The sequence below is a fragment of the Lampris incognitus genome, chromosome 3, assembly GCF_029633865.1.
Source record: "Lampris incognitus isolate fLamInc1 chromosome 3, fLamInc1.hap2, whole genome shotgun sequence".
Taxonomy (NCBI): Eukaryota; Metazoa; Chordata; class Actinopteri; order Lampriformes; family Lampridae; genus Lampris; species Lampris incognitus.
The window spans coordinates 13,329,078-13,349,827 of NC_079213.1; the positions used below are offsets into that span (position 1 = coordinate 13,329,078).

Genomic DNA, 20,750 nt, shown 5'->3' on the forward strand with positions numbered 1-20,750 from the left:
TCACCTCTGCACAGAATGGGGGGGGGACGTTTAAAACAGACCAAATTTGTCCACAAAATCACGAAAATCAACGAGAGAAAAAAAAGACTATCTTCTGATAGTATTCAATCACTGGCCATGGATATAGCAAGCGGGCGGGGCAGACCTAATTTTTGACCTGAGTGTTTCAGCGTTATTCGCCATCTTAAAACGACAGTCTAATGTGACACATGGGTGTCAGGAGACTCCTTAGGGACGTAAACATAATCCGAACGGCAAATTGATCGACTTTTCCGAGTCGATTAGTACGACTGAAATCTCCACGACTGCCGCGCAACTAGTTATGCCTGCTTGTTTACAATCTGCCCAACGAAAAATGGCAGTTGACAAACTGCCCTATGACAGTTCCACCTAGTTTAGATGACGGACGAAACTATTTAGTTTGCAAGTGGCGATTTTGTAGGACCGCTAACCAGCAGCGAGTGACGGATTCAACTGGTTGCCTCTTCAGAGGGCTGACTCGGTCAACGGTTACCAAAGCGAGCTAACTCGTTAGCCGCGGACATTAGCTGGCGGGCTAACTTTAACATTGGGAACAATGACGGCGACTTCGGCGAGCAGCGGCACCTGTCTCGCTGCGAAAGGGCTGGACATAAGTCTGGCCGCTCTGCGGCGACAAGACCCCTACATTAATAACATCGTAGACGTCGCCAGCCAAGTCGCCTTGTACACTTTTAACAACCGGGCGAATGAGTGGGTAAGTTTTTGATTTGAAAACAAGGACGTCGGCGCGGTTGCTGCGTTAGCATAGCTTCGTCATCGCTTATAGGTGGGCTTGAGTTGTGTCGCTGACGTCATCTTGCCCCCATCTAACTTGTTTTGAGACTTCACATTATCATCGTGACCTGACGAATAACCTAAATGAATATAAAAAATAACAAAATGAACGGTCATCTACAAGTGAGTGTGAGTGAAAATGTTTTAAAAATAATTTAAAATAACCTACGTGGCCCAGACAAAATATGCATTATCAACCCTATTTTAATTTTAATGATGTTAGAATTTAATCAGAGTCAGAATCATGTTTATTGTTCATGTAGGTTTGCACATACATGGAATTTGACTCCGGTTTCGTGGCTCTGTCAGAGTACTTAACACAGAATAACAACACTACAACACAACAATCTTCAAATATATATACACAAGGGACTTATACAGGCGAAGTAAGAGGTCTTAAAGTGCAGTGGTGCAGGGAATATATCAGAGATGCTGAAATACCTGACCTTAGATGCCTAACCTTAGAATAGTCATATTTTTCTTTGAAGCTTTACTAGATAGTGTCAACCACAGTAAGACTCCCAACAGCTGTCAAAACCGAATCAGTAATCGCAGAACTTAGTGTTTGGTTTTACTTTTGTAAACTCAAGCATTTTATAGCATATTGTAGTTTGCATCTGCAGTCGTTTTATTATTTAGATTGTGTATTCTGTACATAGTCTATATTCGAATTGAAATTGCTTGTTCAAACTCTGTGGTCAGATAGGTGGCCAGACATACTCACTCTCCAGCTTTATCGCTGTCAAACAGCCATTAATTACTTGGGCTGTGTAGTTTTGTGTGCTATTTCTGCATACAGTTGGATTTGAATGGAAGGGAAATGTGCCTCACTGAGATTCAAAGTTGGAATGTGGGACAAATTGACTTGACAAGCTTTTGCTAAATTACTCCCTTTTTGCATGGCACATCAGTCTGCAGAGTGTTTGCCCATGCATCGCATTTACCTAATTTCCAAAATAAAAATTAGTACCATAAATACATGCCCATTTTAAAAGGTGGACTACCTGGGAATCCATGTGCATTTGTTCACCCATGCGTCAATACACTTTTGATGTTAACATGATATGATAAATTTAGTTGGCTTCTGCATATACTCTGTACTTTTAAACTTTTATATATTAATGAATCCAATCTGTAGAATGTCATCTAATGTTGGTCTGAAAGCCTTGTTTATAGGGAGACTGATCAGGGGTGCTGACAGCTGTGCAACTTCAACAGCATGTGATGTGCCAGTCATATCAAAGCTGGCTTAACACAAATGGTTGTGTGTATGATTAGTTCTTCCTGGGTCATTCAATACCATCAGCCAAAAAAGATAATTAACATGCCCCACAGCACTGGTGGGGTATAGCGTTAACCCAATTATCTTACACAAAAAACCCTCCAATTAAGAACCCCCCCCCCTTTGGGCTGATCAGTTTAATTTTGAAAATGGCATAATGCTGGGATGCAGTGATGAAATGCACCATCCCTATAAGCTTCATCATGGGCTACTGAATGGAGATCAACAAGTGGCCCCTACTAATTTAGTTGTGGTGGACAATGACAGTGCAAGTAAGATGAGTACACCCTAAACTCTATCTTCTTATTGATGTTTCCTCTCTCTTCTCAATTCTGTAATACAGCAACAATTACACAAATTAATCCTGATACAAGACATACAATGACATATGGTTTTCTTTTACTTTATCTGTAGTTATACAATTCATTTTGAAAATATATTTTTTTAAATATATATTCAGTATGTTATATAACTACTAAAGAACAAATTACTATGTCTGTTTGCTCACTCATGTTTGTCCATTTAGGAGAAAACCGAGGTGGAGGGGACTCTGTTTGTCTACTCAAGGTAATGTTAGACTTGATGCAGACCATGCTTCCATTATGGGAAAGACCATGATATCCAGCTCCCCTGTGACCTCCTTTTCAGAGTTTGTAATAAGCATAAAAAAACCCACTTTTTTTTCTTCAAACTACCCTTAGATGGATGTGTGCACATGTATAACAAGTTACACCGATGAGCCAAAATATTATGAACACTCACAAGTGAACTGAATAACGTGCGCGCGCGCACACACACACACGTGCAGGCATGCGCGAGAGTGTGTGGAGAAAGGACTTGTGGCAGACATCTAACGCTCTCCTCTTTCCCTCTGCAAATTGAGTCCTGAAGGAATGTAAACCCATGGGGCCCTTCATTGTTAACATACACACACATATTCTGTATGCATCCAGCAACAGCAACAGCAAAAAAAAAAAATAATCATGTCTTATTCTTTTGTTATAAATGTACACTAATGAGCCAAAACATAATGTCCACACAGGTGAACTGAATAATGTTGATCCTCGCTGGGTCAATCAAATTCAATGGGTGAAACTGGCTGGGATCAAATAACAAAAGTCCAAACAATCCTTATATTTCCTGTTAAGTTAAACTGAAACATCTATTCTGCCATATATATATTTTTATGTTAATGGTCAAATTGGATTCTGTTTCAGTGTTGCAGCCTTGTCTCTATTGTCAGTATTTAAAACTACCTGAAAGTCAGCGTTTGTTTCTTAATCAAATCTACAAACATTAGGTCACAATTTATTTGAAACTTATATGTCACCATAGGTGTCACATATATCTCAAATGCTGGATGTTATAGTTTTCAACAAAATTCTTTTACAAGTGTTTCTCTACTTTGTCTAGACTGGCGTCTCCCAGGCATGGGTTCACCATCATGAACAGGCTCAGTATGGACAATCTTACAGAGCCGATCACCAAAGACCTGGACTTCCAACTGCAGGATCCCTTCTTGCTCTACCGCAATGCACGGTGTAAGCACACACACACACACACACACAAAAATGTGTGCGCAACCATGCGACCACAGATGCACACCCACTCATCCATCTGCTCTCCCACAAGTCACATACACACATCACTGCAACTAATCTCTGCCTTGCAAGGGTTTAAGCCTAAAATCTAATGTGTGTTCTATTTTGTTCTGAGCATTTCAATTCTGCTCAGCAAGGCAAAACCGATATCCCATGTGAGGCGAGTGGGTTAGGCTGGTTGACTAAGGAGGGAAAGGGATGGGACAGGGACCAGGGGCTTACAAATGCAGATTATGAATGACATTTACTAAGAACTAAGACAGTATAAGTTTCCTTGAAGTTTTGCCTTTTAATTTTTTTAAAACAAGCACATATTTTCATCTCAGCCAACTCTCCCCCTCTTGACCTAGGACACCAGTCCACCCAAAGTCTCAATGTGCTTCTTAAAAGCATTGAGAAAAAAATAATCTTCACCTTAATCTTCTGAAATTGCTTAGGCTGACCAAATTGTGATTAAATCTGGCAATCTCAGTTTAAGCACAAAGCGTTATTATAGTCTGCCAAAACTACTTTTAAGACCATTGAGTAAGGATTTCTTTGTGACTAGTGTACTGTGACCTAGACTGGATATATGTATCATAAACCCCCCCCCCAAAATAACCGATATCAGTTTGTGTTTTCTTAGAAGGATTAGCAGAGGACAGGGTACAGAGTCTGTTTTAATGTCCTCTATGAAATATGGAGTTGTGCGTAAAGCTCTGGTCTTCACATATCGTTAGAGATGCATGTCTGAGAGAAGGATCGAAAGACCAGTAGATCAGAGAAAGCATACGGCAAAACCAATAAAACCCTAACGTGCAACATATTGTCTGGACGGACAGGTGTGTACATAGATGGGGTGTCGGACAGAAAGCCTTGTGCTCTTAGCAAACTGTTAGCGCACACCAGTAGCTCCATATAAGGAGCAGAGGTATTCTCGTGTCTCAGAACCATGTAGTCTCTCTTTCGCCCTCTTGTTCTTTCTCTTTATTTCTCTCTCTCTCTCACTCTCTCTCTCTCTCTCTCGCTTTCTCCAACGAGACAAAGCAGACCTGCCACACACTCCAGAGGAAGTGCATGTGCATGCGGATAAATGTACAGATGCACTTCCATTCAATCGTGCACAGAGAGCGGACCACTGGCGGACTGTACTGCACAGCCTACCAGTAGATTAGATAAACCGCAACACTTAACTGATAACACAACTGTGCACACACATGCACTGCCGACACACACGCACACAGGCACTGCTGACACACACACACAAGCACTGCCGACACACAGACCTTCATTCTGTCTCTCCCTCTCTCTCTTTCACTCTTGTACACTCGTGCGTTCTGTCACTCTCTCCATCAGGCAGAGTGTAGGCAGGTGGAATGCAGTGTTTAGATACCAGTGCATTCCTTAGGCTTACTTTGTTCCTGTGTTGCAGTTATATAATTCAGTCAACATAATGCAGGCTCATCAGAATAAGGTGTGTGTACCACATACTGGTGGTTATCACTCCCACTTTACACCTATATAGACATGTTTGCTGTTGTTGTTGTTTCGGGGGAGGGTCAAGAAAATCAGTTAACAGCCCAAAGTTGGCATTTGTTACCAACAAACAACAACTCATCGGTGAGGCATTGTGAAAAGCCACAAGCCCCAGTTTGCTTGCAATGCTGCCAGTTCCTCTGTAGCGTGACCTCTGGCTGGAGAGATCGTGGAGTCTTATCACTACACAAACACGAAGCCCCTTAAGGCTCCCTGTTGCTGGAACTGCCTGGAATGGCGGCTGGCATAAAGTGGCACTCTGGGCTAAAAATAAACGGTGGAGACTAGAGATACAGCATAATAGGACAAGTTTCCTGGAAGAGAATTTTTTGTTGCACGTCACCAGTCTTCTGGCAAACTGCACAGTACAGATAAACCAGTAGATAGGTCTAGATCCGGTCCTAGTTCAAAATTGATCGCAGCCTTTACCTTGGCAGAGTTAATGCCGCGTTCTGTCCATTGAGTCACACAAGGAGTGTTTGAAACCCCCAACTCTAGCACTCAAGTTACACAGGGCATTAAGCCCTTAACCATAGCAGTTGTGAGCCATTTTCTCTTTGGCTATGGCAGGTGATTTTGCCTGTTTGGTAGCCATTTTGGCAGGTAGTAATCATGATTTGAAGGCCTTATTTGAGCTTAAAGATCTAACTGGTTGGTAAAATGGTGAGTAATACCAGGTTTCTTTGTGTCGCTGGCCTTTTTCTGCAGATTATAATTTATATTATACAACAGGAGGGGTCAGTGGTCAATTCTGCATCTGATGTCCTCATGGAAATCTGTTTTGATGTCAGTTAGCATTTTTCTAAAACCTTGAGAAAAATCCTAGATGGTTCAAATGTGAACAGAGCAGATTCAGATGGTTTGAATTGATGAGATGGTTTATTGTTTTCTTCTTATAACTGCTCTCGAAAATAACATCACTAGGACTTTCTAACTAAAATGGCTCACACCAGTGCAGCAGACATGGCAAACAAGCTGGCTGTCTGCATTTGGTATACTGAATATGCAGTAAGCTGCATATTTGATATCCCATGTTTCATTCAATGTATAGCATCTTACCTCCAGGCTGTACGTATGTATATCCCAGGTCTCTCTCTGATACCAGCAGGCCTTTGAATCTGACCTCAGGTTCCTCCTCCAGTCTCTCGTGTTTAAGTTTCCTCCGAAACAGTCCTCTCAGCATGGCTGCACCAGTCTTACACCGATCCAAAAGGACGCTGATAGTTCCTTCACTGTGATTTTATGGAGCTTGGACAACTAGGATTCTGCGTCAGGTTACACTTGCACAGAAACAAAAAATCTATTTTTTTGCATCAAGATTACTTTCCACAGGTTTTGGTTTTTCTTCTGGTTGACAGGTCTTCTTCAATGACTAAGGTTGCACACACACAGCACTGCTCCAGAACTCAAGGTCCCTTTGGCAAAGCCACAGGTGGTCTTGCATGTAGTTGTGACAGCATTTATGGTAAACCCTCCATGGAAATGTGCTTCGGTAGCTGGGGTGTGTAATGCTTCTTGATATCACGCTTTTCTGAAACTCAAAATTCTCTTTAAGCCTTAAGCTAGTTGACATGTAGCTGTAACAGCGGCTGTGGTAATATTTTTTGAGCACTAATGTCCTTGATATGCTCTGGTCCCCGAAATTCACTTACTCTCCATCTTCACTGAGGAGTTACGGCGATGGCTCCCCTTGAACAAATATTAATCCTCGCTATGAGCGTGTCTAGCTGTATGAAGTGAAGCACAGTGGTGCGGGGAGAAGAAAACAGTATCTGTGCTCATAGTGTGAGGAAACCTTTCTTGGGAAATAGCAGTTTAAGAGTATTGTCACTGATGGACAGGGCTGTTCACAAAGTCAAAGTAAAGCACACCTAAATCCCCCTCAGACAGACTACGGGGTGCTTTTTCGAGACCAAAGAAATATCAGAGTGCACCAAAACTAAACACATCACAAAGAAATCTGCTCTGACCAGTCAAATCCCAGTAGTTTGGGGGTAAAGCCTGCACAGAGTTGCCGTGTTGTACAAGCACACCTAATCCTTCTCGTATGGACCGTGTTGCTTCCAAAAAAGAATAACTCAGCTTAAACAACTCCAGGTTTCCTGGTGAAACCTTCTTTGTTGCTACTCGACACTACCACAAAAACATTTAAAATCCAAATAAAAGAAATAAAAATTAAAGTCATATGGCAAAAGCGCATGCAAGTCTGCTTAAATACACCACTGGGGTGAACACTATCAACAGTATGATCTTGATATACTGAAAAGGGCCGTCGGAGAGTAGGGTTGACAGAAGACACGTGTACACCGCTGCTCAGCGTTTTCTGATTCTGCCATAAACAAAGAATTATAGCAGACGACAGACTTTCAAAACACGGGTCGGCTAAAACAGCTTTTCATTTATCCTGCTTATCGTCGTGGATTCCCATAAGCCTCGGTCATGTTTAAAAAGGGATGCAGTCATGTCCAGAAACGACATTCCTAAGTAGGTTTTCACAGTCTTCACCTCTCCAGGAAATGGATCCCAGACATGAGTAAGAGTCCTCTAGTTGAAGCCGTCTGTCTGCGTGAATCTTAGCTGTGGGGTCGCCGGTCCAAATCCCTGTTTGTGTCCGCTGGTCTGCTGTCGGTGCTCTGTTCGGGGCTGAAAAGTTCTCCCTCTCCCGCGTCTCTTTGTGGCCTCACCTCAAAGAACTTGAGCACTCTGTCACTGGTTGATGGTCATTGACTGCAGCTATTCTCTCTCTCCCTTGCTCTCCCTCGCGCTCCCTCGCGCTCCCTCTCCCACTCTAAAACTTTTCCAAGCTCCCGCCCTCTCTCTCACACATGTTCATACTCATACTGGAAGCTCAGCCATCCTGTCAGACACCTCTTCTTCGTTGGTGACAGTCGTAGGTCAAGCTCTCTCTCGCTCTCTTGTTTGTTTCTTACGTGTTAATGGTTGAGGAAAAATCTCCTTGGTTTTCTGATATTCTCTTCTTTCTTTCCTATCAAATATGTCACACTCCTTATCACCTTTCTCTGCATGTCCCTCTTTTTTGGGGGGTGGGGATATGGGGTGTGTGTGTGGGGGGGGGGCACATCGGAGAAGTCATTTAAGACCTTTTCACAACTGAAAGGTTTCAGGTTTTGTTTCTGCTTTCAGACACTCTAGCTCTGTCTTGCCCTTTTTTTCTCACTCTCGTTTCTGTCTGTCAGCCTGTCTACTTTTCCTCATGTTCTCTCTCCCTCCCGTCTCTGTCTCTTGTCTTTTTCACTCTCTATTTCCTCCTCTTTCTTATGGTATTTTTCTATTCCTGCTGTGGTGTTTGGTCTCTTTCTGTCTTTGTCTACATCTCTCTCTCTCTTACGCCGTCCCTTCCTCTCCTTCTGTCACCATCTTTCAAATCTCTCTTCCAGTCTCTTTGTGCTTCCCTGTCTCTATATTTTTCTTTCCCTTGATCTCTCTCTCTCTCTCTCTCTCTCTGTCCCCTGCTGTCTCCAGAGAGCCAAAAACCTCTCAGTACCAGTTGCTTCTCTGCTGCTGGAGTTGGGATAATCTCCCCTGAAACACCGCACTCAGCTCCCTCTCTCTCTTTCTCTCTCTCTCTTACTCTCTCATTCTTTATTTTTATCTCTTATTTTCTCTGTCAGTTCTCTTCCTTTGTCTTTCCCTCAGTCTCACTCTATCTCTGTCAAAGATGTTCATCCCCAGTGAGCAGTAAGTGGTCCCCCGCTCCACCAGACACACACACTCTCACTGCAGTTACTTATTTGGTACTGAGACCGATTTTTCCCAGGCTTGACTCAACTTTGTGTGTGTGTGTGTGTGTGTGTGTGTGTGTGTGTGTGTGTGTGTGTGTGTGTGTGTGTGTGTGTGTGTGTGTGTGTGTGTGTGTGTGTGTGTGTGGACGAACTTGTTTTTCCCAAGCAGTGATCCCATTTTGCTCTCTCCTTCTCTGCCTATCTCACATCTCAGGCACTCTCTATCTGCACTCCCCAGCCCCATGTTGGTCTGCATGTGTTTATGTGCGTGCACTTGATCGAATACAAGACAGGAGACTTCGCATTCGCAGAGTAGCAGGTTGTGTGTGTGTGTGTGTGTGTGTGTGTGCGTGCGTGCGTGCGTGTGTGCGTGCGTGCGTGCATGCGTGCCTGTTGTTCAGACAGGATCTTCTTTGCACCTTGTGTCTACTGTTGACCTTAAATCTATAAAACCCCCAACCTGCTGCAGTGCAGTTTAAAACATCATTCATAATTACTCTCTTTCACCCCCCCCCCCCATCAATTTAGGAGTCTATATTCTACTTTTCCCATTCCTTCGTCTGTTCCTTTTTCTATTGCCATCTCTCTTTGTCGTTTTTTTTTGGGGGGGGGGGGGGTTACTAGTCTTATCTTTTCTTGTGTCCGTTTTAGGAAACATGCACTTGGATGTGTGGAGGTGTGAAGGGATGTGTGGCTGTCAGCGCTGTACTTCTGCAAGACAGAACTGAACACACACCTTCAGAGCACACACGCACACACATACACACGTGCACACACACATACACACACAGCTTAACTTTTAACTAATCAAGTTGAGAGACTGCTGTTTGTCCCGTTTTCGTTGAGTTCTTTTGTATTCTGCTGTAGAATTGCCTAAATCATCGCTTACTGACTGGAAATTAAATGTGTCACTTATGTTACAACGTTTAATTACTGTGTAGGCAAATACTTGTGCTTTTTGTATTAACCAACATAAGCATCAAAACCAGTATTTCATTTACAGTGACAGTGTTGATGTTGGTTGTTTGATAGTTTGTGAATGTGTCTTTATGCATGGTTATGAACGTTCCTTTGGTTTGCACAGTAAACTGCCTAACATCTATCGGGACCCATGCAAACTGATATACTTTAATGAGCGACCAGGAAATGTCATGCAACGTGACACGTATTCCTGTGTAATCTCTTTAAGATGTGTGTTTATGTTGCCTCTGCCCTCTAGTGACTGTCAGTCTGACTGTGTTTATGTCCCTAAGGAGTCTCCTGACACCCATGTGTCACCGGTTAATGGTTCTGCTGGCTTCTTTTCCCATTGGCTTGACTGGGAAATGACTCATTTTGAACCACGGGCTCAAACCCAGCAGTTCCAATAATAAACGGTTTGCATGCCTGTCGCTCCTTTACTAAAGTCATAACTGAACAACCGTACCTATGGTTGTCGTGCCGAATGGGTTGTGAGTGCTTGTCAGGTCAAGACACTAACTTTGTCGCACAAACACTATAATAACCAGTACATTTCAAAATTCCTCTGCCATGTGAATTTTTTTTTTTTTAAGTTGGCAGAGAGAGTTTCATAGTAGAAAAAGCTATCTGGGTGGTGGTTTGTTGTCTGTCAAGGAGGCTGGTAGATTACTGAAACCTGACTGCTGCTGATTCAACACCAGTACAGTGTTAGCGAGGAGCTAGCAAAAGGTGCATCACAATTATTCTCTGGGTACACAGACAACATGGAGGTGACACTCTGTAGCATCCCCGACTGTTTCTCCATTTCTTGCTCCTGTTTTGCTGTTAAAATGACTTTCATAAAAAGGGCGTCTGGGTGGCGTGGCGATCTATTCTGTTGGCTACCACCACAGGGATCGCTGGTTCGAATCCCCGTGTTACCTCCGTCTTGGTCGGCCGCCTCTACAGACACATTCGGCCGTGTCTGCGGGTGGGTAGCCGGATGTGGGTATGTGTCCTGGTCGCTGCACTAACAGCTCCTCTGGTCAGTTGGGGCGTCTGTTCGGGGGGGAGGGGGAACTGGGGGGAATAGCGTGATCCTCCAATGCGCTACGTCCCCCTGGAGAAAACCTTCGCTGTCAGTTGAAAAGAAGCGGCTGGCGACCCCATATGTATCGGAGGAGGCATGTGGTAGTCTGCAGCCCTCCCCGGATCAGCAGAGGAGGTGGAGCAGCGACTGGGACAGCTCGGAAGAGTGGGGTAATTGGCTGGATACAATTGGGGAGAAAAAGGGGAGAAAAGAAAAGACATTCATAGCTTCTGTCTCGGGGCAGCACGGTGGTGCAGTGGGTAGCGCGGTCGCCTCACAGCAAGAAGGTCCAGGGTTCGAACCTTGGGGTTGTCCAACTTTGGTGGTCATCTCGGGTCGTCCTCTGTGTCTGCTTGGGTTTCCTCCGAGTGCTCCGGTTTCCTCCCACAATCCAAAGACATGTAGAAGAAATTAATCGGCCGTACTAAATTGTCTCTTGGTGTGAATGTGTCAGCCGTGTGATAGACTGGCGGCCTGTCCAGTGTGTCTCCCTGCCTGCCGCTTAGTGACTGCTGGGATAGGGTCTAGCATCCTGCGGCCCTAATTAGGAAAAACGGCTTGGATAATGGCTGGATGGATGGATGGATGGATGGATAGCCTCTTTCTCTCTCTGTCTTTCTCTCCCTCTCTCTCATTCTGTCGTTCTCATTGTCTGTCTCCAGTGGTTATCCATGGGATCTGGTTCTATGATAAGGAAGACTGTCAGCGCATCGCACAGAGAATGAAGACGTGAGTAGCAACCATTAAAGCAGTTACAGAAACTTTATTTGTGTAGGGAATAAAGTATTGGCAAATGTAGTTGAGAGGTTTAGAAAACAGGCTTGTCATGACATGGTCTTTGGTGCAAAACCATAAAGATCTGATTTACTTTGTCAATACTTGTGCGCCAATTTGCCCTTGAGGAAGATATTGACTTCATTAGTCATGTAGCTAAAAATGTTTTCTGCCCTAGTCCCAAGATAGTCAATACTACGGCTGTGTTATATTCTGTCTGGATCCCACGATTAGAGACTACATTGTCTTCGATTTTTCGCTCACACCACAGGGCATGAATACTAGTAAGTTTTACAAACCTTGCTAGCATGGGAACTGACTTTTTCTAACTTGTACTAAAGTGACAGTGCAGAGGTATGGGATAATCCTCCTCCACACCTCACTACATTCAACGTAAATCACATTTCTGAGAGGGTTATGCCCCTGTATTGTTTGTAAGGGTGGGGATACCTGCAGTCAGTTGAGACTGAAGGGTCACTTAGATGAGTGATGAAACATTTCTCGCTCAATAAGGTTGTGTCCAGATGAACTGATACTACTTCCTGTGATTTCCTTACCTGGATTATTGAGCATGCATTAAGACATTTCTGAAAGGGATCAATCCGATTTCTTATTTATCCACTGTGTGTCTGTGTTTGCGTCGGTTTCTGTATTTGTCTGTGTCTGTGTCCTATGCACTCAACTGCTGTGGCTTGGTGTGTGTATGTTTGTCCGTGTGCAGTCTGACCCAGCAGGAGCAGGCCCTCGCCCAGTCCCAGGGTGGATGGCTCTCCCCAGCAGGAGGAGGAGGAGGAGGAAGAGCCGGTGATGGGAAGGGTGTAGACATCCTGCAGATGCTGACAAAAGCACGCTGCGAGTATGACAAGGTAGACTCCGCACAGGCTGCCTACCAAAATACAGCACCGCGCATTCTTTCCTGAGTATTGGGATTACCATATAAGTGACAGTAATTATGAACACAGGTTCTTCTTCAAGAGTGTTTATCGGGGTTTAAATTATGGATTTGCTTGGTTTGAATAAATGAAAGCTTTTCCGACACTCCGTCTCTAGGCCTCGGATTCTAGACAATAACAAACAAAACTATTTATATCACACATTTCATACTGACAGTGCCACTGTCTCTTTGAATGCTGCCCAAAACATCTCTCCCTTTGGTTTAAAGAAATGAAGCCTCTTGATTTTTGTGAATTGTTATAATTGAAATTTGAATTTGTGGGAAAACATGTTTTGTACGATGTGCAAATCTAGGAAAACCTAGTGAGACGTGGTTGGATTTTTGCACCATATTGGCCAGCAGGGAGCACTGGATTAACAGAAAATCACAAAATCGGTTGTGTGCCTCTTGTATAAAGTTGTCGATTCTTTTCCTCTGCTGCTCCCCACCTCCCTATCCCACCATCTCTTCCTTTCATTTCCTATACCTCCCTCTATCTGTCTTATTTCTCTTAACCGACATCCCTCTCTCCCGCATCTCCTTCTTTTATCTGTTTGCTCCTCCCTACACCCGCTTGTCTATTCCCCATTTTTGTTTGCTCCCTCTCCTTTATTTTTCTACATCTACCTCCCTGTTCCTCCGCTTCTTTCCATCTTCCTCCCCACTATCGTCTCTTCATTCTTCTCCCCTGTCCACCTCATTTTCCTTCTAGGTTCCTCGCTCTCACTCTTTCCCACCCACCATTATCAACACACTCTTTTTTTCTCTCATTGTCTGCCTCTACACCCTTGTCTCACTTCCTTTCTCTCTCTCTCTCTCTCTATCTCTCTCCCCTTCTTCTTCTAGGTAGGGAAGTCGAGTTCGGAGCCAAAGGAGATTGGAGGCAGCAGTGTTCTACATGACAACCCTAACCTGATCAAACCAATACCTGTTAAACCTAACACTCAGGTAACACACACTGAACACACACAGCTAGGAGGGAGAAAGAAATAGTTGCTATTTTCAGTGAGATGCATGCCAGTGCTGACTGCACTAGTTCCCCATGTTGGTAGGAAATCAAATAATTTTTGACAAAGTTATGGGTGAAAAGCAATCATGGCACAATCCCTGTGTAGAGGATGTAGTGTTCCATGTGCGTCCTCCGATCCACATGGAGTCTCCAACTGAACCTAACAGCTATGTTGGTCCATGGTACCACCCTAAAAACCAGTTTCGATCTTTTTTGTGATCGTACCTTTGACCTTGATCCAATTACCTCCAACATTTAATCAGGTTATCTACAGACCATTGTATACCTTTCCTGAAATGTTCCTGTCATTTGCTGCAGCTTTTTCTGTAAAGCTATTGGCAGACAGACTGACTCAGACAGATAGCATAAAAAACAATAACAGTCAGGGCAGGGAAATGAATATGACCTGACTTGACCTTCCTAACCAGCCTCTCTGTGTGCTCCAGGATGGTGAGCCTGGTGAGCCTAGGTCTCTTTCGCTGGCTACTCTGTTCGGCTCTCAACAACAACATCAGCACTCCTCCAAACCTCAACTCAGTTCTCCTGCAGTGGTCGCTGGTGCAGAGTCAGCAGTAGCCAGCAGAAAACCGGAAAGTGGTTCTCGCCCCCCTGTGGTTCGCTCCTTGTTGTATGATGACCCTGCGAGATCCAGGGCCAGTGGGGCTCCCAGGACACCAAAGAGCCCCCTCACTGGGGATTTGGATGCAGGGGTCTGGCCACTAGAAGAGGCTCAAACCAGGAAAGCTGGTGGGACTTGGGGTTCTAAGGTAGTTCATGATCCTATTTTCGTGCAGACAGGGACAAGTTTAGGGGGGGCCATGGGACCTGTTGTAGGGACTCATGGAACAGGGTCGTCCCTTGCAGTAGCGGTACCAGCGAGTTCTACTAACCCCAATCAGCACCCACAGAACCAGCCCCAGCACTGCCCCGCCATTCAGAAGATGATCCAGAGCCCAAGAGGGGTAGGGGGGATTGGAGGAACACTTCAAACTGTGTCAGAGTCACCAGAAAACAGGCTGTGTGAGAATGGGACGCCCCAAGAGCTCCAGCACCATCATCTCTACCATTATCTTCACCATCAGCACCAGCACCACCTTCATCACCATCAGCAGCAGCAATTTCAAGGCAACCATATCCAGAGACTGTTCCGAGCCCAGCGGCCTCCCCCTCCATCCTCATCCTCTGTGCCTCCATGTTGTTCCAACCCTCCTCCGCTGCAGCAGCCCCCAATTTTCTCCTCCCTCCAGCCTGCCCAGCAGATATTAGTGGATTCTGTGGGGTGTTCACACCTCCACCCACACTCACAACACAGCCAGCCACTGTATTTCTGTCCATCTAAGCCCTATCCAAAGCATCAGCCCACCAGTCAATCAGTCTCAGTTGCACAGGGATCAGGTGGGACATCTTTGGAAATGTAAATAGACATTTTGACTTTAGTAAAGCTACTTGTTTTTAATAATAAACTATGACTGAATGTTCTATATTTGCTGTCCTACCACTAAACAACATGTGTAGTAAATAAATCAGCTAAAATAAATATGGGCAGTTTCAAATGAGATAATACCCAACAAAACCACCCTATCACCACTTGCTTTAACAGGTGCCACACCCTCCCATTTACCCCCAGCTGTACCAGGTTTGCTGCCTTCTCAGATGACCAGTGGCCAAAGTCCACAATCTGCACAAGGTATGACTTTACTGAACTTTAAGACTGTGAAAAAAGAAAAACTCTGCCAAAGGTTTCAGACTTATGTTCCTCAAATTCCGGTCAGTTTGGTCAGATGCCTAACGCACCTTTTTTGACACCAACTTGGGATACTCCTTTTGTAATTTCAATTTTTTTTTTTTGATTTTTTTTTTTCCCCCTCCCTTTTTCTCTCCAATTGTATCTGGCCAATTACCCCCACTCTTCCGAGCCATCCCGGTTGCTGCTCCACCACCTCTGCTGATCCAGGGAGGGCTGCAGGCTACCACATACCTCCTCCGATACATGTGGAGTCATCAGCCGCTTCTTTTCACCTGACAGTGAGGAGTTTCCAGGTAGACGTAGCATGTGGGAGGATCACGCTATTCCCTCCAGTTCCCCCTCCTTCTCGAACAGGCGCCCCGACTGACCAGAGGAGGTGCTAGTGCAGTGACCAGGACACATACCCACATCCAGCTTCCTACCCGCAGACACGGCCAATTGTGTCTGTAGGGATGCCCGACCAAGCCGGAGGCAACACGGGGATTCAAACCGGGATCCCGTGTTGGAAGGCAATGGAATAGACTGATATGCTATCCAGATGCCCCAACTCCTTTCATAATTTCTTACTTTGGTTATTTGTCCCATGTGAAGTTGTTGTTTATTTTTATTTATTTATTAAAAATAGTTCCAATTACATGGTTGGTCTTGATCTCCTGAATTTTTGACCGTTGTTCTGTCCGTCTGATCTATAAAAATCTATCCATAAAATGTTTTCTGCTAATCTTACCTGTTTGATTAAAATCAGTCAGCTACTTGAGTAACATCTTCTAAGTGTCTTATTGCTTGTAGGTCTCTTTTGCTCCATCTATGCTTTAACGTAAGAGAGTAGATCCCCATTGACCTCCTCCACATTTTTCTTCAGCCTGAATTTGAAGTTGATTCAAATGGTGTTTTTTGAGATTGTGATGGGTCAAATTGAGAATTGAATCATCTAAATGAAGCCAGTCAACAAATGATTGATTGTTTCCTCTTAGGTGTGTCCTCCCAGATGACAGGCATGGTGTCCCCTCATGAGCTCCTCCAAAAGCTCCAGCTGGTCCAGCAGGAGCAGAGCCTGGCTTCCCGTGATGCTCCTCGACTCGGCCCAGGATTGGCCCCTCGGTTCCCAGAAACAGCCCCAACTCAAAGCCCAGGCTTGACTGTGTACCCATGCTCAGTCCCAGACTCAACTCAGTCTACAGCCACCACAAGCCATAAGTTTCAGGTAAATACTGTGTTTTGCTGTTTATCATTTCTTTTTTTTTCTGATTTTTCCCTTTTTTCTCCCAATTTAGTGGTCAATCGATCCCTATTTTAATTCAAACACCCACCCTCGTACTGCATGCGTTCGCCAACTGCATCTCTCCGGCCAGCAGTCTCGAAGGAGACCGCCTCCCCACTTTCGTGACAAGGCGACTCCAAGCCGAACCACTGTTTTTTCCGACACACACAGAGACGCATTCACGTGATGAACACAAGCCGACTCCACCCCCCTCCCGAAGACAGCATTGCCAATGATTGCTGCTTCATCGAGTCCGGCCATAGTCGGATCTGACAAGATCGGGGCGCGAACCCCAGTCCCCATTGGGCAACTGCATCGACACAAGCCGATGCTTAGACCGCTACACCACCGCGGACTACTGTTTATCATTTCTGTCATTGATTACAGTGTTATAGGACAAGCTTAGAGCTGTCGGTCACTGAGATCAGCCACATCTGACAAATATACATTGTGACATTTCATAGCACATTCTCTTACATGTAGCACACATTAGCGAGCAGCAGTGTGGTTTCACACCACGAAAGTGCACTACAAATGTGATGTTTGCTTTGAGAATGTTGATTGAGAAGTATAGAGAAGGCCAGAAGGAGTTACATTGTGTCTTTGTGGATTTAGAGAAAGCATATGACAGAGTGCCAACAGAGGAGGTGTAGTATTGTATGAGGAAGTCGGGAGTTGCAGAGAAGTATGTAGGCCTGGTGCAGGACATGTATGAGGTAAGTGTGGCAGTGGTGAGGTGTGCGGCTGGAATGACGGATGGGTTCAAGGTGGAGGTGGGATTATATCAAGGATCGGCTCTGCGCTCTTTCTTGTTTGTACTGGTGATGGACAGGTTTATGGACAAGATCAGGCAAGAGTCTCCATCGACTGTGATGTTTGCGGATGACATTGTGATCTGTAGCGAGAGTAGGGTGTAAGTTGAGGAGAGCCTGGAGAGATGGAGGTATGCACTGGAGAGAAGAGGAACGAAAGTCAGTAGGAGCAAGATGGAATACATATGCGTAAATGAGAGGGAGGGCAGTGGAATGGTGAGGATGCAAGGAGTAGAGGTGACAAAGGCGTATGAGTTTAAATACTTGGGGTCAACTGTCCAAAGTAACAGGGAGTGCAGGAGAGAGGTGAAGAAGAGAGTGCAGGCAGGGTGGAGTGGGTGGAGAAGACTGTCAGGAGTGATTTGCGATAGAAGGGTACCAGCAAGAGTTAAAGGGAAGGTTTACAAGATGGTTATGAGACTAGCTATGTTATATGGTTTGGAGACAGTGGCACTGATGAAAAGACAGCAGGCAGAGCAGGAGATGGCAGAGTTGAAGATGCTAAGATTTTCATTGGGAGTGATGAAGAAGGACAGGATTAGGAACGAGTATATTAGAGGGACAGCTCAGGTTAGACGGTTGGAGACAAAGCAAGAGAGGTAAGATTGAGATGGTTTGGACATGTGTGGAGGAGAGATGCTGGGTATATTGGGAGAGGGATGCTGAATATGGAGCTGCCAGGGAAGAAGAAAAGAGGACGACCAAAGAGGAGGTTTATGGATGTTGTGAGGGAGGACATGCAGGTGGCTGGTGTGACAGAGGAAGATGCAGAGGACAGGAAGAGATGGAAACAGATGATTCACTGTGGGGATCCCTAACAGGAGCAGCCGAAAGTAGTAGTAGTAGTAGATTCTCTTACAAATAGGATAAGTCCACAATGATGTATGTAGCTAACTATACCTAGGGCATTCAAATCAATTTCTGAATAGAAATGCTATATTTGAACATAGATATTAGTAATTACAGAAGCCTCTTTGAATTTGCTAAGCTAAAGCTTTGTTGGATTCCTGATACGAAGTAAGGTAGTGGTTTGCACACTGTATAAATGTGCCTATCTCTATCCAGGTCATCTCTCCTCAACGTGTACCCGCCACTGTGGCCCCGACATTGCTCCTGTCTCCCAGTGTGTTCTCTCAGGGCAGACCGTCTACCGGGGGGGTCTCTGTGACCCCCCAAGACAGCTGCCCTGCCCCTCAAATATCAAAGGAAGAACCCAGGATACTGTCCAGAAGCCAGCTTCAAGCCACGCTGCTCCATCTAATTCAGGTTAGAATGTGCTTTAAATATATACCACTGTTTCCCCTTGTTAGTTAACATGTCTAATTATCTTTGCATTTAATTTGGTGTTTATTTGTTATAAATGACAGAGTATCGTTTAAAAATTTGCTCGGCTAGCAGGTTAAACTTGAATGTATACTGTACATTTATCTTAACTGAAATTCATAGTCTGAACAATACAAAGGCAGCAGTAAATGTCAGTTGAACAGTAGTATCACATCTATTGTGACACTGACAAACCTTTATTTTTTTCATTGCACGTGAATTATGAATTGCTCCTTATTTGTTTCAGAATGACAACTCTTTCATGGATGCCATCTATGAAGCCTACGTCAGCCGCCTTGCTACAAACGCCAGCAACAAGTACTGAGGAAGCTACACCTACTTACTTATCTTTCCATAAAACTCACCCAGGGCTATCTATTTAGATATCAGCAAGGGCCCGTTCTTCCCCACTAAAACCTATGCAACGGTTCAACACACACACACACACACACACACACACACACACACACACACACAACACACACACCGCATTGCAACAGTCATCATAGTAGCGCAATCTAGATCACTTCTTTCTTTCATTGTTTAATTAAGCATATCATGTGGTGCATATATTTCATCATTCCATGAGAAAAGGCCTTTCTGAATGTAATCGTTTACAACTTTTCTTCTTTTAGAAATCATCTTGTTGTTGTTTTCTAAAATCAGCTTGTATTTTCTTGACGCGCCGCTAACAGCAGGTTTAAAAATCACCAATTGTTGGCATTAGCCTGGCATAACCTACAACTGTAGGTTAAAATACACAAAAAAATAGATGCCGTAGAGTTAATAATGTATGTTACAACCAAACAGCTCTTCTAAGGTGCTTGAATTCACAAGTGAACTATACAAGGGTTTTTTTGTTGGTTGATTTTGTTCACCAACTGTTACGGATTTCCTTTTTCTTTCTGTTACGTTCCCTCGCATCAGAATCTTGCACCAGCCGACATGGAATAACTAGCAGCTTCTCACTAACTCGTCTTCCTACCAGACGAACCGAAGGACGTTCCTCAAACTGACTTGTCTTTAAATGGGAAGTAAGGTGTAAAGCATTCTGAGGTTTTGTTTTTTGCATTTTGTGAATGGTGGAACATCACTTGTCACAAATTCTATTCTTTTAAAGTGTCTGCTTGTAATTTTACCCATTGGAGGAAGAAAGTTTTTTTTAAAAAACATTTATTTTTCTGATTTGGGTAATTTATGGAGGGCTTTTAAAAAGTTTCGTAACACTTTCTATGAAGCTTGTATCTGTAACGCCCTATACGCATTTATAACGCCCTATAAGTATCTATTGCATCTATAACGCCCATACTTTCCTATAATGTGTATTACAATGACTAACGGCTATGACTGAAGACTGTGAAATAGCACTGAAGTGTCATTATGCACCGCTACAAAACTTCAGCAAAACAAGTTGGCTATGATGCATTATGACATTTGACAGATAAATAGGCCAATGATGACATATTTATAAAGTCCTTTTTAAATTGACATAATGTATCATAAAGGTGGTTATGAGGTGTTGTGAGGGCGTATACATGGTTATAATGAATTTTACAATGACTTATAGCTACACTTACTATATAGGGCATTATAGATGCTTATAGGGCATTATAGATGCAAGCATAATAGAAAGTGTTACCAAAAGTTTTTATTTTCTTTTAAGGGAGACCTTGATGTTTTAAATCTGTGTTTTTCTTAACCAGCTGCATTGTGGGAAAGAACATTATCATTTGTTAAGCAATGTTGGGCCTTTTTTGTTGAAATGTGTTGCGTGGTGTTAACTACAACTGCAGCTGTGTGAAACTTGAATTTGGTGAGAAAAAGAAAAACATGCAAACAAACAGCTTTTTGAAACGACTTCGGTATCCATCAGAAAACTTTGTAAAAAAAAAAGGAACAGCACG

At 44.0% G+C, this 20,750-nt stretch overlaps 1 protein-coding gene across 1 annotated transcript; it reads left to right on the forward strand.

Annotated features, from left to right (window-relative positions):
- The first annotated feature begins 370 nt into the window (after positions 1-370).
- dcp1b (decapping mRNA 1B) lies at positions 371-19,216 on the forward strand. Its single transcript, XM_056277464.1, has 11 exons — positions 371-736; positions 2,625-2,665; positions 3,512-3,639; positions 11,649-11,715; positions 12,482-12,626; positions 13,541-13,642; positions 14,150-15,098; positions 15,304-15,390; positions 16,425-16,654; positions 18,589-18,789; positions 19,094-19,216. Exons 1-11 carry the CDS (start codon positions 578-580, stop codon positions 19,169-19,171), a joined length of 2,187 nt encoding a protein of 728 aa, XP_056133439.1. The 5' UTR covers positions 371-577; the 3' UTR covers positions 19,172-19,216.
- The last annotated feature ends 1,534 nt before the right edge of the window (positions 19,217-20,750 follow it).

Excerpts from the sequence above, each read along its gene's own strand:
- dcp1b (XM_056277464.1), top strand. The coding sequence starts at position 578 with ATGACGGCGACTTCGGCGAGCAGCGGCACCTGTCTCGCTGCGAAAGGG. Across the intron at positions 2,666-3,511 it reads ACTCTGTTTGTCTACTCAAG|ACTGGCGTCTCCCAGGCATG; the intron begins GTAATGTTAGAC and ends TACTTTGTCTAG. Across the intron at positions 15,099-15,303 it reads CTCAGTTGCACAGGGATCAG|GTGCCACACCCTCCCATTTA; the intron begins GTGGGACATCTT and ends TTGCTTTAACAG.